The sequence below is a fragment of the Sphaeramia orbicularis genome, chromosome 24 (genome assembly GCF_902148855.1).
Source record: "Sphaeramia orbicularis chromosome 24, fSphaOr1.1, whole genome shotgun sequence".
In the NCBI taxonomy this organism is placed as follows: domain Eukaryota; kingdom Metazoa; phylum Chordata; class Actinopteri; order Kurtiformes; family Apogonidae; genus Sphaeramia; species Sphaeramia orbicularis.
Window position 1 is genome coordinate 22,916,325 of NC_043979.1, and position 17,702 is coordinate 22,934,026.

General features: G+C 38.8%; 1 protein-coding gene across 1 annotated transcript in view; it reads left to right on the forward strand.

Annotated features, from left to right (window-relative positions):
- Positions 1-17,702, forward strand: part of nbas (NBAS subunit of NRZ tethering complex) — a 228,409-nt gene that overhangs the window by 31,655 nt on the left and 179,052 nt on the right. Inside the window, exons 14-19 of the mRNA XM_030128460.1 lie at positions 48-241; positions 3,431-3,706; positions 8,217-8,342; positions 8,663-8,814; positions 10,898-11,035; positions 17,219-17,297. Coding sequence (XP_029984320.1) covers positions 48-241; positions 3,431-3,706; positions 8,217-8,342; positions 8,663-8,814; positions 10,898-11,035; positions 17,219-17,297 — 965 coding nt within the window. The remainder of the gene's footprint in view (positions 1-47; positions 242-3,430; positions 3,707-8,216; positions 8,343-8,662; positions 8,815-10,897; positions 11,036-17,218; positions 17,298-17,702) is intronic.

Genomic DNA, 17,702 nt, shown 5'->3' on the forward strand with positions numbered 1-17,702 from the left:
TTTGCTGGTATATAATCACTGCTCTTGTCTCTTCATTTCTGTCCCAGATAAGGAGCAGTTCTACCCGCTGGTAGATGTGAGCTGGTGGAGTGACAATGTGCTGATTCTGGCGCGCTGTTCCGGCTCTGTCACCGTCTCGTCTGTCAGGACCCTTCGTAATCTCCTGGGAAAATCCTGCGAATGGTTTGAGCCCTCTCCCAGAGTCACTGCTGCACACGACGGGGGCTTCCTCAGTCTGGAGGTGAAAATCAAGACAGTGATATGCATGAGCGGTTAGGTGAAGGAATAGAGGGTTCTGAGTAGTGTTGGACACATGTAAGCATGTCTTACCCTGGTTGTAGGTTATTGACCTGGACCCTCAAGAGGGGTATTTACAGATTTGTTCCATCTGTTTCTCTTCATTAATTTTACTGATTTTAATCCATAAAGACCCAAACATCCACTGATGACCAAAAGCATCAACTGATCTAAAATATTGAATACCTGTTGATCCACTAATCTTATCAATACTTCTACTCGTCTTCATCCGCTTATCTGGGTCCGGGTCGCGGGGGCAGCAGCCTCAGCAAAGAATCCCGAGACGTTCCCAGGCCAGCCGAGAGATATAATCCCTCCAGCATGTCCTGGGTCGGCCCTGAGGTCTCCTCCTGGATGGACATGCCCGAAACACCTCCCCAGGGAGGCGTCCAGGAGGCATCCTCACTAGATGCCCGAACCATGTCAACTGGCTCCTCTCAACGTCAACATGGCAGCTCTACTCCGAGTCCTTCCCGGATGTCCGAACTCCTCACCCTATCTCTAAGGCTGAGCCCGACCACCCTGCGAAGGAAACTCATTTCGACCGCTTGTACCCGTGACCTCATTCTTTTGGTCATTACCCAAAACTCATGACCATAGGTGAGGGTCGGAACATAGATCGACCGGTAAATTGAGAGCTTCGCCTTTCGGCTTAGCTCCCTCTTTACCACAACGGACCGGTTTAGCATCCGCATCACTGCAGACGCTGCCAATCTTATCAATACATGTAAATAATGTGTGTAAAATGCAGTTTGTCATCTTTTCATGATCATCAGATATGACCCATTTGGACGTACAGAGGCTCCGTAGTGAACGTGGAAGCACCGTCATCTTCTACAACATGCATTCACCAGTAAAACCCATGGAATTGGATCAATGACAGTGGATGGGGATACTTGTCTTATGTTCAGTTACTGATATAATTGCTGAAAAAGTCTCTTTTTCTTCAGTTTTCTCTGATTTGCAATAATAATCTTTGAATTTACTCTGTTTTCATTAACATCTACATGATTAGCTAATTAAATGTAGGGGAAATTACATGTTTTACACTGAAAAATGCAAAATATAGAGGATAATATTACAATAAATGGTGATAAATCCCTTAAGGAAGGTTAAGTAGAAAAATTCAATTGGGAACTGACTCAAAAGTAGCACTGGGCCTTTAAGGGTTAAGATTTACCCCGGCATGAAATGGATGGGAAGCAAGAAACATACTAGTGTAATGTTGGGACTTTGTTATAGATCAAAAAAGTCTTGAATATTTCTTATACAGCTTGTCCTTTACTCATTAAATCAAAGTTTTACAAGATAAACGTGCAGTTTTTAGCAATGGATCATTTGCATTGGCAGCTGAAGTGATTCCCACATGATTATATTCATGAAGGCATTTTCATTTTGCTAGCATTGCTGTGTATTCCGGTTTCCCAGTGTTTGACTGCTGATTTTTCTGCTGCAAAAGCATATGTGTGTGTATGATAATGGTTAACAAAAGCCTGTGATGATGAAATATGTATTCCTACTGCTGTTTCCCCTGTGAAAATCTCTGATATCACATCATCCTCTTCTTTTATTTCAGCCATCGTTTCTCTTTCTTTTTTTTTTATCTGATTGCAAAGAGAAAAGAGTATTCTTAACCAGGCAGCTGCTAACTTTTGGGGAAGGTTTCATCAGCCAGCTCCAGCTCTGACTGGGGGATGGGTGCCTGTGCAGCTGTATCTACAGCTGAGCTTTGTTGTTTATTAAAACGGTGTTGAAATTAACTTGAAACACAAGGTTTGTATTGTATGAAAGCCTCAATAGCGGTGCCTTGTGTGATGATTAGCTCATCCTGCGTCTTCTGGAATGGGACAAGTTGAAGTACTGTATTTGTAAAGCACCACGAAAGCTGCCTCAGCTCCTCATTGATTAAGGCGCTTAATGTTTTACAGGTGCTAAATGTTTCATAACGTCTGGCTCAGTGCAGAGCTTTGCTGGAGGGACCAGAATTTTTTCCACTGTGAGCTAAAACCTAAAAAGGCATCAACACAAAATATGAGGACCCGCTGCAGTGTGCTGATGAAAAATGGGCAAATAATTTTTCCTCAACTGAGGCAATCACTAAACTAAAGAGCAAGACAAGACAAGAGGAAGAAACTTTTGGTTTTCTGTGGAAAAGACTGGTTTGTTGAGTTTATAGGCAGGTTCCTGATCTGACATGAGACTGTTAAATAATCTGTGTTGTTTTGTGGCAGTTTGCAAATGAATTTTTCTCTCTAGTTAACCTTTCTTTAGTGATTTATCACCATTTATTATAATATTATCCTTTATATTTTGCTTTTTTCACTGTAAATCTTGTATTTCCCTACATTTCATTTCATATATTTGATGAAAACTCAGAATTAATTCACAAGTTATTATATCAAAACAGACAAAACTTAAGAAACAGTGACCCTCAGTAAAGATATCATTAACTGAACATAAACCTAGTGTCTCCATCCACCGTCATTTGTCAAACTCCATGGATTTTACTGGTGAATCAATGTTGTAGAGGATGACGATGTTTCTACGGTAACTACGAAGCCTCTGAATGTCCAAATGGGTCATATCCGATGACCATGAAAAGATGACAAACTACATTTTACACCAATTATTTACATATATTGGTAGGATTAGTAGATCAAAAGGTATTAAACATTTTAGCTCAGTAGATACTTTAGGTCAGCGGTGGAGGTTTGGGTCTTCATGGGTTAACCAGGATATAAGCAGTACCCTTTTCCATCCAATACTTAATTTTCCACTCATCGCTTTCTACTGGCAAAGTTTCCACACTGAGCTTCAGAGTTAAATTCTGGGCAAAGACTATTTTATAGACATTGGCTAATAAGACAGATGTATTTTTATGGATAAAACCCAAAAATTACGCTGTCAGCTGTGGTTTATGATCAAAGCCATATGCTTGCAGTATAATTCTTACAGAACACGTCAAATATATATTTAAATCCCTTGTGTGTTTTGTCTAGTCCTTTTTATAGTGATTCATTCTGCAGTTTCTCAATCCTGCAGGATGGAATTTGAATTCTAATACCTTTCCAGTGTTTATCCCCATGTTTCCACCACCCCTCCTTTAAAGCTATCTTCTTGTTCTTCTAAACAGTGTGAGGTAAAACTTGCACAGAAGCGTGGGCGCCTGGAGAGCAACCTTAGCAGCGGGGCCAGTGAGGATGAGGATGCTGACGATGGCGGAGACTCTGACTCAGATGAAGAGTCCTCAGCCAAAGCCCGCTACTTCGGCTACATCAAGCAGGGGCTCTATTACGTGACTGAGATGGAACGCTTTGCCCCGCCACGTAAGCGCCCCCGCACTGTAATCAAGAACTACCGCCTGGTTAGCCTGAGGTCAACAACACCAGAAGAACTGTACCAAAGGAAGGTAGGAGGCCCACACTGTTTGTAAATGATGAGGAACGCTATTAGTGATCATGTGCACCTGCTTTTGCTTAAGTCATACACAGCATAGACAAAAGTATTGGGACACATTGAATTCAGGTGTTTTTTTTTTTTTCGAACAAGAGTCTGAGATACAAAACAATAATGAGAAATATCATAATATAGTTTTATATTGTGATAAATAAATAAATAAATAAGTATTGATTATTAATATTGATGTTCATATTAGAGGTAGACCGATATGGGTTTTTCTAAGACCAGTGCTGATTTTTAAAAATTTGGTTAGCCGATGGCCGATATCTACAGCTGATTTTTGAGGCCGATATTTAAGGCCAATTTTTTTTTTTTTTTTTTAAAGCACATTGATTGTAAAATACAATTAAAACACTCAAATAATTAAGATTTTGTATGCAGCAATATAAATGAAATTATTAATACACCTACACATAGTACTCTTTTAACATTTATTGAACTTCAAGTGCTGCCCACACAGGTGCCTGATCAAATATTAACATTTTTACTGCTGATCAAATATCAGCTTTCAAAAAAGAAATTAAGGCTGACACTTAAAAAAAAAAACCTCAATATATTGGCCCAATATATCGGGCGGCCTATATATTGGTCTATATCTAGTTTATATCAAATTTGCATGAACAGGACATCTTGCAGCTGTAGCCATAATGTGTCCCAATATCTTTGTCCATATAGTTTATAAACATCAGTATATTTTTTTTGAGGTTAATGGGAGTAGGTGTTGAAGGCTAATTGTGGTAGAAAATTATTATTTACAGTCAGAGCACGAAAAATATTTTAGAAATTTAGAGGATGAACATTTAAAATCATAGTTATGGATAAAAAACAAGACAAAATCAGTGCTGAGAGGAATTAAGCAAAAACCATCTCTGAGGCATTTTGGAAGCAAAGATAACAGTTTAAACTAACCAATGCAATGATATTCATCCCAATATAAAACTATATTATGACATTTGTCAGTATTGTTTTGTGTCCCAGACCCTGTTAGAAAAGAAACAACCCAAGAAATACAAGAAATAACCCGTGGTGTCTCTAGATTAATGTGTAAAAATCTGTTTGCTTGTCTGAAGGTTGCACTTTTCATATTTTAGTTATTTTTTTTTTAACATGTCACATTTGAGGAAAAAACTTTGAGTTTTTAATTTAAGGTTGCTTTCAGGTAATATATCACAAACCCAATAGGAGGACGCAGGGGGACTGAAGTAGCCATTCCACAGTTGCAGAGAAAACACAGAGTCACATCTCAGTTGCACTTTACTTATTTATTGGGGCACAAACAACAAAATGCTTATGTGCTCAGGCGAGAAATGCTTTCGTCAGTGTTCACGCTGGAATGCCTTCATGTTTGGATTTGAATGTTCTTTTAGCTCAGCAATCTAAGCAACAATTCATATGCTGACGTTCAGTTCCCTGCCTCACCCTGTGTTATATATTCAATTTGGCAAAGGAACTGATATTACCCATTTCTTATACTCCATTCGTAATTATACAAGGCCTTTTGTAAGGCCTTTATCGTTCTCAGACCGATACGCGAGCCAAATACTCGTCACTTTAATGCCACTGTCGTTTTGTAGGAGCTGTAGTCAATTGTCTTCAATGGTGTATATCACATTTACCATGAAACTCTTCATTTCTTTTTGCTACTTAATTTAGCAGGAACTGAAGGACGTCATATGAAACCATTTGGTCACTGACTGAATTATAACAGGCTGATCTGCAAAATTGGTTTCTGACTAAATAAATCCTGTGCCAGCTCAGTGAAGTGCTATTGTTTTGTTGGCTCAGCTCCAGAGTACTGTTGTGGAGAAATGAAAACCAAGCAAGATGTTCAGTCTGCTTTAAGGCTATTTCTCAGTCCCAGGAGTTTCTCTGAAATGCTAATTGCTGCATTAGAAATATGGCTGTTGTTGCTGCTCGCTACAAATTGCAGCAAAGACAACAACATGCTCTGTCATAAAGCATGGCGAGAGTGGTATCGCTTCTCAACGGTCCCAAGTTTGAGCATGGTTCATCACTCATTTTTATGACCCATCATCTACTGCCTTCTTCATCATTGTCATCATCATTAGATGCCATTAGTCATCACCATCAATCCTAACAGTGGAGAGTTACAAAGTAATATATCATTATTATCTCTTTGTAACACTTGGTACCCGCGGCACTTCTCCAGCTGCTGCTGCTGCTCTCCTGTTACATTTTTTACACGTATCACATGTAGGTGTGTGAGTGAAAGTGAGCTGTGTCTGTACTGTCTACATCATTGTAAGGTTTGGCCTTTTCATATTTGTCTTCCAGTGTGAATGTGTGTGTGTGTAAGTGCATGAATTACACTTGTACCATTCGATATTTCCAAAACCACACATATACAGAATACAGCGAACTAATCTGTCTTCAGAGATTCGCTTCAGTTGATGTTTGTAGTCGAATTGACTGTGAATAGACCAGAACGAGTGATTCTGGGTTATTTCCTCAAGTCAGGCTCTTCATGTGTTTTTGAGTTTGATGCTACGTTTGGGGGCGTAACCCTGACTGTATGAGTTGCACGCTGGCAGGGCTGCTAACAGTTTTATTAGCTGAATCCAGAGAGAGAAGGAAGCGGTTTTTGATGTCCTCCTACGTGAGGTTTAACTGTGTGGGGTTCTTATTGCCCTCGAGGAACAACAGTCTGGCTAATGTGTTGCTTTGTACTCCTACACACAGAAAGAGATGGATACCCAGTGTGTGTGTGTGTGTGTGTGTGTGTGTGTGTGTGTGTGTGTGTGTGTCAGTCAATGAGCTTGCATGCATGTATTTTCCATACTTAAAGTGCATTAACTGAGGTGTAAGGCTGTTACCAGCTTAACTATTTAGTTGGATCCTAAACCTATGTGTATTGACAGGTTCTTTGATATAATTAATATAATTAAAATAACAACCATTCATCACGGATTTCTTTATGTCTGATGCAAAGAATAGAAATATATACAATCTGGTTATAACAGCTATAAGCAAATACAGCAAAGGAATATGATCTTATAGTTGCATGTATTGTGTTTTATGCTGTTTCTTTTTTGAAGTGGCCACTGACACAGTACTGTGACACAAAATATCGGTCTGTCTGTTACCACAGAGCCAATCAGTGCCCTCATTATATCATGTCTAGACTGGTAACCTGTTACAGCCCAAAAAGTACCAGGCAATCAGATAGCAAATAGGTTGGACTTAGAGGCAGAGATTTACCTCAGTAGGCAATGTTTCAGACTGCAATGTGGAAGCCTGGGGTTTGATTCCTGGTCAAAGTAGCATTTTTTTCCTGCAGATTTTCAAAGGAGGGTGGGCACAGCATGGCATGGCACTAAGGGTGCCGGTCTGTAAAATCTGACATTGTTGTAAATCAGCCACTGGTACAATGTTCAGAGTGCAGAATTCGGACCACAGCACTCAATACACTGAACTGACACAGAACTGAGAAGTCACAGGGCACACTGCCACATCTAACATGTAGCTCCGCCCACATTATCTAGCCTTCAGAGCAAAGAACACCATAAAACAACATATAGAGTATTTAGAACAGTAATTCCTGTTCTATACTATATACTATCACTGATTTGTTGTTTCTTTCATCAATTGCCACAGTACTGTGGTAACAAAATGCACAAAAGAATGCACTGCAGTATACACCATTTATCTCCAAAATACTGTGGCAACAAGAGGCTAATGAGTTCATGTAACAGTATCCATGATTGGCTCTAGTACAAACGCTAACATTTAATTGGCTCTGTGGCAATAGACAAACCCATATTTTGTGCCACAGTACTGTGGTAGTAGCCATTGCCATTTCTTTTACTAGACACTCTGACTGTGAGTCATAATAGTCTTTCTTTTTTCATGTCTTGGGGTTTTTACCCTCTGCTCATTTCATTTTCATTCTTTAAAAATCCACCAATATTTCATTTCCCCTTAGCTATTCTCCTCATCACTCGATTGCATACTCAATTCAGTGTGTGTCACGAGCCCTACACAGATTGGAATCTGCATGTTCGAGCCGTTCCTATTCAGTGGTTGAGTATTCACTGTGTGCTCATTCAGGATTTTGGAAGTACCGTCACTTATGCACAGGTCTATTCACAGCCTTGTCTTCTTTGTCCTTCATCAAGTATGACTGGCCCATGGGCTTTTTTCTTTCTTCATTGGTTCTGTTTTTTTGGGGGGTATTTTCTTTAAACTCTTTTATCTAGTTGAGTGGGTTTTGTGAAAATTCTGTAATTCATCCTTCTGATAATATGAGGGAATAAACACAAAATGCACCTCAGAAAAATCATTTTAAGTTTAATTTCATAACACACTTACCTGAAAAATGTACAAATAGAAATTCAAACAGATTTCTAACAATCTTATACCTTTGTTTATAATGCCTTGGTCATGCCTCATTTCTTTCTTTCTTTTTTTTTTTCTCATTTCTTTTTTTATTCGCCCCACAGATAGACAATGAGGAATATGGCGAGGCTCTGTCTCTCGCTCAGGCGTATAACCTGGACTCTGACCTGGTCTATCAGAGACAGTGGAGGAAGAGTACCGTCAGCATTGCATCAATACAAGATTATCTGGTAAGAGATTGAAGAAAAACAGAGATTGATGCCAGGAAATGAAGAGAGGAGAAGGAGGAGGAGGAGGAGGAGGAGGAGAAAGATAAAACTGCTCCCAGAGTTAAGGTGTTTATCAGAGTATATTAGATGTCTGCTAAGAAAATACAGTGAATGGCTGTGGCTGAGCAGAGGCTGCAGCAAACCCCCTTACTCTTATTTCACGCATCATTTTTACCAATTTGTTGCAAATTTCCACACCCTTCCCTCCTAATGCCATATCTCGATTTATCCCATCATTTCTTCTGAACTCAATCCCTCTCTTTCCATTCCCAACATCCCAGAGTAAAATCCGCAAGCGTTCATGGGTCTTGCACGAGTGTGTGGAGCGAGTCCCAGAGAATGTTGACGCAGCCAAGGAGCTTCTGGAATATGGCCTGAAGGGAACTGACCTTGAAGCGCTCATAGCTATAGGAAACAGAGAAGATGGGGGCAGGTATGCACACACACCCACACACACACTCCCTTTTGCACATGAGTTGTTTACAAATATGTACTGTATGTCTATGGTTATATCTATCTATTAGGGAATGTGTAACTCCTTCCCCGAGGCTAATGGAATACGATGACGCAGTTCATTGAGAATGATCTGAAACGTTAAGATACAGTACATTTGAGGCAAAAACCAGCATGATGGGATTCACTTCTGTTATGATTTGATATGTTTATTTTTATGTCAAAGTAATATGATGCTGTGCTATTCAATTTATATAAGATGATTGCATTTCTTTGTTTTTTCCTCAAGCAGTCAGAAAACCATAAATTAACTAAAAGGTGCCATTTTTACTTTAACTATTTGTTCCCTTTAGTACTTCAACTCTGTAAGCATGTCGTTTATTCTGACTGTTTTTTTACACGTCAAAAAAAACTTCTGACAAAAGATCAAATAAAACCAGGCCTGGACTGCACTTTAAAGGGGTTATATGCACTATTTCTATTGCAAACTCTCAACAGTAGGGGGACGTTGCACACCAAAACACGCTGAAGACTTGAAATCCACCAACAAACCAATGCTATACATCCACAGACTATCTCTCACTGAATAAAGTTAACAATATTAACCATGTTAAACCTGAACCATTAAATCATTGACAGAAAATTCCAGTTCTTTGAAACTGGAGCCTTTATTGGTCCTTCTGAACAACCAAAATTTTTTTTTTCAAATATCAATTTCCCTGTTTGAGTTTAAATTTTGTATCATATTCGATACATCGTGTCTCAATGCTCAAATATCATTTTTGAACAAACAAAAACATAATATAACACAAATATGTCGAACAAATTGGTAATCACTTTTCAAAATTCTCAAAGTTCTGCCTCCTTCCTCACTAATGACAATCTTGTAGTGTCACTGGAAAGGCCTCTGGTGAATAAATTCCTCCCTCCTGGTGGATTATTCATGTATTGCATGTGTCTAATTGTATACATCAGGTTTTTCAAGAAAAAAACCCCATCACACTGATCATGTAGAGGGCTTCAAAACTCATGTATCAAATATGATACGTTTGGCGTTACAGGGTTAAGATAATTTTTTTACACACATCTGTATTATGGTATCATCAAGTTAACTCATAGCCGGGGACTTTGACAGTTCAAAATGACATTGTGTCTTAAAATTTTCCCACGCTGAGCCAGCTGATAGTTTACATTATAACTCTATTAGCTTAGCTCTATTTTTTGACTGAGAACGGCCACATTGAAACCACAAGTGACCTCTGTTTTCCATATGGTTAGTTATGGTTAGTTATGGTTTGTGTTGTCAGTAGCTGCACTAAAGACCTGTTTGGAATTGAGCAAACAAGGTCAGAACTGGATCAACAAACGGTGAAATTAGAAAACTTAATATCATCACACTTCATAAACAAACTCACTTGTGTAGAGGAAACACTGTGATTGCAGCATCAAACTCCATTCTTTTCATTTAGAGCTGTGTTTAGTGGTGAAAACAACAGCAGTGCTTCTAGCTTTTATCACTTTGTCACTTTCTTTAACTCTTAAAGTTGTTTTGTAGTGTTTCTCATTCTATCTCATCACTTTCTAACCCTTTAGTCAAAGGCCCCGTGGTGTTAGTTCTCCTCACCATGGGAGACCGTCAGAGTGACTCACTACTCCCTGTAGTGGTCACATAAATCCAGCGGACGATCTGAGACTCGTAGCATATCTCTAAAATCCAATAAATTGGCGTCTTTGGCATAACTTCAGAGCTCTTTATTCAAAACTATCCAAGGAAAATTGTACGTCATTTAAATTATTATTTGAAAGTAGAAATAAATTAAACTTTGTTTCCTGTTCTGTTTCTAATTCAACACACCTCCATAGCAGCCTATAAAATTGCTTATTATGTATAATTGTGCAAGACTTGGTGAGAGATAAGAGTTACATTTGAGAAATCAATCTACCATAAATGAATGTAATAATTATATATAAATAAACCAGATTTTACTGACACAAAGATGCAGTTGTTTTTGACATGTACTTGTTTAACTGACATACTGATATGTTATTCCACCATCCTCCAGGTTCATCATGCCGGGTGATGTTGACCTCGACGACCTTCCCTATGATGACATCCTGTCTGATGATGAAGAACTGGAGATGAAGAAGGAGAGGGAGAGCAAGAGGCGACAAGAGCTGTTATCCAGGATTGACTTCAGCAGGTACACAGCCGCTCAGACTGTTGGCCAATCAGCTGGGTTATTTAGCAGATGAAGATGGAAAGTCACAGCAGGTAGAATTGTTGCCAATGTTACGAGCGTTCAGAGAAAAGAGGACATATGAACAAAACCAGAATGACTATCCTAGCAAACAGCTGCTCTGCTGTTGAACACATTACCTTTAATTCAAGTCTCATTCTTTTACAGTATGGTACACACTTTGTCTTAACAGTTAGGAGCTGTTTATATTATTTTTCTACTTTTTTTTTTTTTTTTTTAAAGCAACCGCCACAGCAGCTTCTAACTTTCGGTAGCAGTTGTTACGTGGGTGGAAGAATCCCACCAAGGCTAACCCATTTGAATCGCCTTCTCTGCAGGTTCCTGCCTACTGTTTAGAGAGCTTTCAAATGAGTCATTATCATTGCTGGTGTTAAATGTGCAGCGACTACACTAGAACATGCAGGAACTAGGGGGTAAACGGAGAGATTGTAGTGAAGGTATTTAAGTGGTAGAGACGGAGGAAATGGAAGCAAAGGCTGCCAAATGCAACGCTGATGGTTTGATTAGGTCACAGCCCTGGAGAGGGGATCATAAAGGCAGGGACATTAATGAGGATGAGGACGGGAGAAGGAGAGAGCATTGGTGGAGATTAGTGGGTAATCTGCTGAAGGTAATTTATGCCTTTGTTGTTGAGTGCCCAGGGAAAGACTAATGAAAAACCCTTTAGTGATCACTAATCACCTCTCATACACACACATACTTAGGCAAATAGACATGAACATGAATAGTGAAACAGTACACAAATGTGCTAAACACATACATTCAGCGACCAAATGTAAACAAGGAAATGCATGTAATGTTTAGCCCCTGTAGTATCTCCTCAGTTGCCCGCTTATAGTGTTTTTGTTGCATTGCCCATCTGATTTTCTGTCTTTTTCGGTCAGTGTGTAATGAAGCTGTTTAGTTTTATTGCAGACCTGAAGTCCATTGTAGATAAAGGAAAGATTGAGGATAATTAAAAGATGTAAGAGAGAGTAAAAAAATCGATAATTTACAAACATTACCGAAGCCATTACATTAAATTGTCAGTGAACTGCCTTCTTTAAATATTCCTATTTGTCTCCTTTCTCCGTTTCCGAGTCGGGGGGTCGCTCTTCCCGGCAGCTCGTTCAGCTTGTTTCCAAAATGCGTTCCCGTGTGTGCGTTTGGGTGCAGCGAAGCCCCCACTGATGGATCTAACCATGTTGCCTTGAGGCTTGCGGCCTAGACCCGAGACAGATAATAATTCTCTTAATTTCTTTTTAACTACACCACCATTACAGAAATGGTTTCGTATCGATCACAGCTGCTCCGAGTATGTCTATAAGTGTGTGTGCATGCCCTTTTTTGTGTGTATGTAATGCACTTGTGTGTAGATAAGGACCATATTTAACTACCACCTGTCACCCCGAGTGCGTCTCGTGTCCTTTGAGGTTGTATGTGCTCCAAAGACACGATCAACCAGACTTTTTTTTTTCTGTAAAATGTGATTATTCTTAATAGTAACACATTATTCGTGCTGCTTCATTGAAATCCCTTTTTTAAGTCACTCTTAAAAGTCATTGCTGATTGTTGTTGTCTTAGAGGGAATTACATTTGCAATAATCAAAGTCACTTGACAAACCCACTCTTTGAGCACATTCAGGTCCTGTTTAAGTACCCGATATATTGATTAATGTTAATGCACCTCTCTGGCGTCTTTCCAGTAATTTTCTCTTCTTACTCCGATCTTTACTCCTATAGGCAGGGCGTTGTGGTGCATTAAACATTATATCACATAAAATACAAACTTCAAGACTTGGGTATTGCTGCTGTAGTCATGCACCATTTCAGTGTTGTTTGTCTTATTAGTTTTAAAGCAATTGTTTAGGCTGCACAGAGACACTTTTATCTTTTAGCCTCTTCTCTCATCAGTCTCTATGTGCATAATAAAGTACAATTCAGAAAGTGCCAAGGGCCATTATAACTGCTGCTCTGACTTTCCGCATACAAAAACAAGACGGACAACACTGCAGTCGCGCATGTGTATGTGAGCGATATGGGAAAGAAGTATGAGGATAAGAGTGCGCAGTCCCCTGCAAGGTGTTTATGTTCTTATCTGATCTGATTCAGACCTCAATCAGAAGCCTCATTTTCTCATTTGTGCAGCTCTGGTGTGTGTTTTGCGTGCCAACGACTGCTTAGACCATTACTGTGCTATCCGTGTGAATGTAAATGCATGTGTTGATGTGGCTGTTAATGCAGTCCATGTATGCCCCCAACCCTATGTGATAATCCCCGTTATCACACACTGCATCTCTGCTGGGTTGCCTGTGTTTATGTGTATGTATACATGATGGTGTTAGCCTGTTTATGTGGTTCAGTCTACATCTAGCAGTCATACTGAGTGTGTTTGTGTGGAAATGGAAAGGTGCTTGGAATAACTTTGCACACATACACGCACTTGCCTAAAAGCAATCGTGTCTCAACCCTTTTCTTTGGCCAGCATGTGTGGCCATGTATAATAGTGTTATAGCGCTGTCTACTTGGTGATACATCACAGCCTTCAATCTCCATTTAGATGTGTTGCTGTGTTTCAGTTCATTCTGGCTGTTTCCTAACCCATAAAAACCTGTGCTACCTTTATGTCATTTCCCAAATGAATTTTTCTCTTTATTTAACCTTTCTTAAATGATTTATCACCTTTTATTATAATATTATCTTCGGTGCTTTGCATTTTTTCCATGAAAATCAGGTATTTTTCCTGTATTTAATTTGCTGGTAGTGTAGATGTTCATAAAAGCTCAGATTAAAGTTGAGGGTTATTATATCAGAAACAGAGAAAACTGAAGAAAAGTGACTTTTTCAGCCAAGATATGTACAACTGAATGTAAAAACAAGTATCTACAACCAGTGACGTTTATCAACCTCCATGGGTTTTATTGGTGAATCAATGTTGTAGAAGTTGAATTTGTTTCCACGTTCTTTTCGGAGCGTCTGAACATCCAAATGGGTCATATCTGGTGACCATGAAAAGACGACAAACTGCATTTTACACCAATTATTTACATGTATTGTTAGGATTAGAAGTTCAGAAGTTATTAAACATTGTACATCAGTAGATGGTTTTGCTTGCCAGTGGCTGTCTCGGTCTTTATGGGTTAAAGACATATTCTTCTCCCTATTATTGAAGCCAATGTGAAGCTAAACAAAGGCACTGGCACTTGCTGCCCTTTTGATGTACGACCACGTTTGGTCATTTGTATATGTATGTGTAAACTACATGCTGTTTATGCTGTTCTCAGTGGAATTCAACAGCAGAATTCACAATTTGGGCCTGAATAGAACACTCAATCTTTTTTTTTAACAGTTTTTGTTTTTAACTTTACAACTTAACTTTACAACAACTTTATAATTTGTACTTCACAATACATAACAAAACAGGGCTCGTGCCACTGAAAAACAGAGGTTTATGGTCCTCCAGTTTAGTAATTGTAATAATAGTATCATTTACTGTCTGACTTTTTGCAAATTTCCCCTCTGTTGTAAATATGTACATAGTCTATGGAGGTTTTTATTACTATTATTACCTCCGCCAAGGAGGTTCTGTTTTTGCCGGCGTTGGTTTGTCTGTCTGTCTGTGTGCAAGATAACTCAAAAAGTTATAGACGGATTTGGATGAAAATTTCAGGAAATGTTGATACTGGCACAAGGAACAAATGATTAAATTTTTGTGGTAATCGATCGGGGGGTGGGGGTCACTGATCTGCCTTGGCGGAGGTCTGCGCTCTACAAGTGCTTTTATATATATATATATATATATATATATATATATATATATATTTTTTTTTTTTTTTTTTTTTTTTTTTCTCCTTTACTTTTGCACTATCATTATACATGTACACTTTTTTCTTGCACTTTATTCTGTTGCTGCTTTGACTGTTGAATTTTCCCATTGTGGGATCAATAAAGTCTAATCTAATCTAATCTAATCTAATTTGTTTTACCCGCAGCCATACCAGCTCTGAGAGGTTTTGGATGGCCTTTGTCTTGTAAAAGCAGCCAAAAATTGCCAAATGATAAAGTGGTTGGATGTCAGTTCCATATTGTTTAGAAAACCTGTTTTATATACACACACACACACATATATACATATATATATATATATATATATATATACATATATATAAAAATTCCAATAAAGGACAGCGCCAGAATATATGCGCTAGTGATTCTTCTGCAGTACCACATCTATAGCACATGGGAGAAACTGAACCCCTTATTATACTGAGTTTCATGTTGGAGTAGTGCAGATTATGTAGAAGTTTAAATTGAATTGCATGCATACTTATGTACATGCATACCTATAACATTCAACCACTGTCAATTTATGAATTGCATTCAGTGCAGAAATGACTGTAAATCAACTGCTGATATTAACACAGAAACTGGTGTATTTACTTGTCATTTAATACTTTTCTCAGTAAATGAAGTGGTTTTGCTAGTTCAAGCTTCATTTAAACTGAACTTTCGTCTCCTCTGCTAAAAGGATGTCACATTGCTGTATTTAGATCTTTGAAGGCAGACCAGCTATTTTGTTTACATTGAAATTCTGATTAAACCATCACAGAAAATCCCCAAGAGAACAACAAATGGGTAAAAGAGCATTTCTAACATCTCATCTCTGCTCCTTCTCTCCCTTGCCGCCCTTCTTCTTCCTCCGTCTCCTCTTTTCTTAGTTTGCTCTGAAGAGGCAGAGCAAAGCAATAATTACCACCAATGCGAGCGCTAAGCCGCCACCCTTTGATGTGCCAGAGAGTATGTTGAGCCAGTGTTAATCTCTGTTAGTCTGTGTAGAGGAACCCCGATAAAGCCTGATAGTGCACTCTGTAATGAGGGATTAGGGATTAAGACGTCGGTGGATGGGTCACCTCCCCTGTCGCCACACTGTGGTTGATCCAGGCCAAGTTTTGCAGCCACTTTTGGCGCCGCTTCTCCAAGTCAGGTTGACTCCATGTCAGATGGTTCCGCAGATGTGTGGGCTGGTGTTGTTATGCATTGAAAAATGTCGGAATTTTCCGTGAATGTACGAAATGAGTACCTGAGTGCTCGCACTAGTTTGCAGCCGCTTGATTTGTTTCCCTCACAGAAACCTTGAGAGATTGAATTGTAGTTTGATGCCTGGTGCCTCAGTGTTTGTGGTCATGCAGTTTATTTACAGTCGTGATTAAATGACATTGAAAATGGTTTTGATCCTCACAGGGTGATCAGTCATCTCAATGACAACTAGCATAACAACTGAAGGGTTCCTGTGGTCATAAGGAACTGATTTGTTGCCCTTTGAAAATGATTAGGAGGGCACTGTGGGGATTGTTGTCACCGGTCCCAAGCATTGTTATATAGGCCCCTTCAGGGTGTACTTTATGGACTCAATTTACAGTTAATTTAAAATGTAGAAAGAGGATATAGGTAGAGCTTAAAAGTTAAATTTGATCCTACTTCATTCATTTCATTCATTCTTTCATTTATTCATTTTTTTTCGAGCAGAAGAAAAAACAGAACATTTTTATGTGTACAAGGAACTAATATCAGAGCAAATACATTAATAAATAAAGGTGATCAAAACAGTATAGGAATTGCCATGTACACTAGTAATAACAAAATAAATTCAATATGTATTACTCAAAAGGGAGTGGGAAGAAGAGAACTTATTAAATCCCACCCCCATCTCACATTCATACAACATAACACATTACTTTGGCTTCCTTAATGATAAAGTTACATCTGTTTAGAGTCCTAATAATGTAAATAACACATAGTGAACAGATTAGGAAAACTGATGTATAGTACACATAGTAGCTATCTAAATGATAGTCTGCATAATTTATAATTTAATACATTTCAACAATAATTACATACCAACGTTGGTAATGGAAGTGACACATACCAACATGGTAAACAACAAGCACATACCAACAAAAGGTAAGAAAGAGCCAAGGATAACAATAAGCCCCACCCTCCCTGTACTGTGACCAGACCATACGTTTGTATAGTGCTTTAAAACAAGAACCAATTTTTAGTCTTATTTAAGTAGTCAAGGTCATGGTTTGATGGTTTGATTTTAATGGATGTGTTCATTTTAGTTTTTTTGTGCATATTTGTGCTCAGGCTGACACTGGAACAGAAGGAGCTGTGTCGGAGCAGGCTCAAATTGCTCTCATATCTGGACCGACTGGCAACATACGAGGTAACAACAACCACTCAACACCAACCCTGTACTTGGACACAACCGTGCAAATTAAAAAGACATTTTTTAATCAAAATAAGATGTTCAGATTCAAACAGAAGAGAGCTGCAGAGCTTGACGTGATTGAAAACACAATACAGATCGGCGACGTCTAGCTGACTAGTGCACAGTCCAGTATGGCTGCTCATTGCGGTCAAGCCACAGAGGGCATTCCGGCGATTTTACTTCTAATCAATAAAAGCCAAAGTGCGGTGATACTCTTTAAGCTTTAAACCAGTCATAGCCAAGAAGCAGAAAGAAAAGTACAAAAAAGAACAGTGCTTGGTTTGGCAGCACCCTAGCATCTAAACAAATTAATGTGTCACTGTAAAACTCATGAGATTCAGTCTGATTCGTTGATGCGCC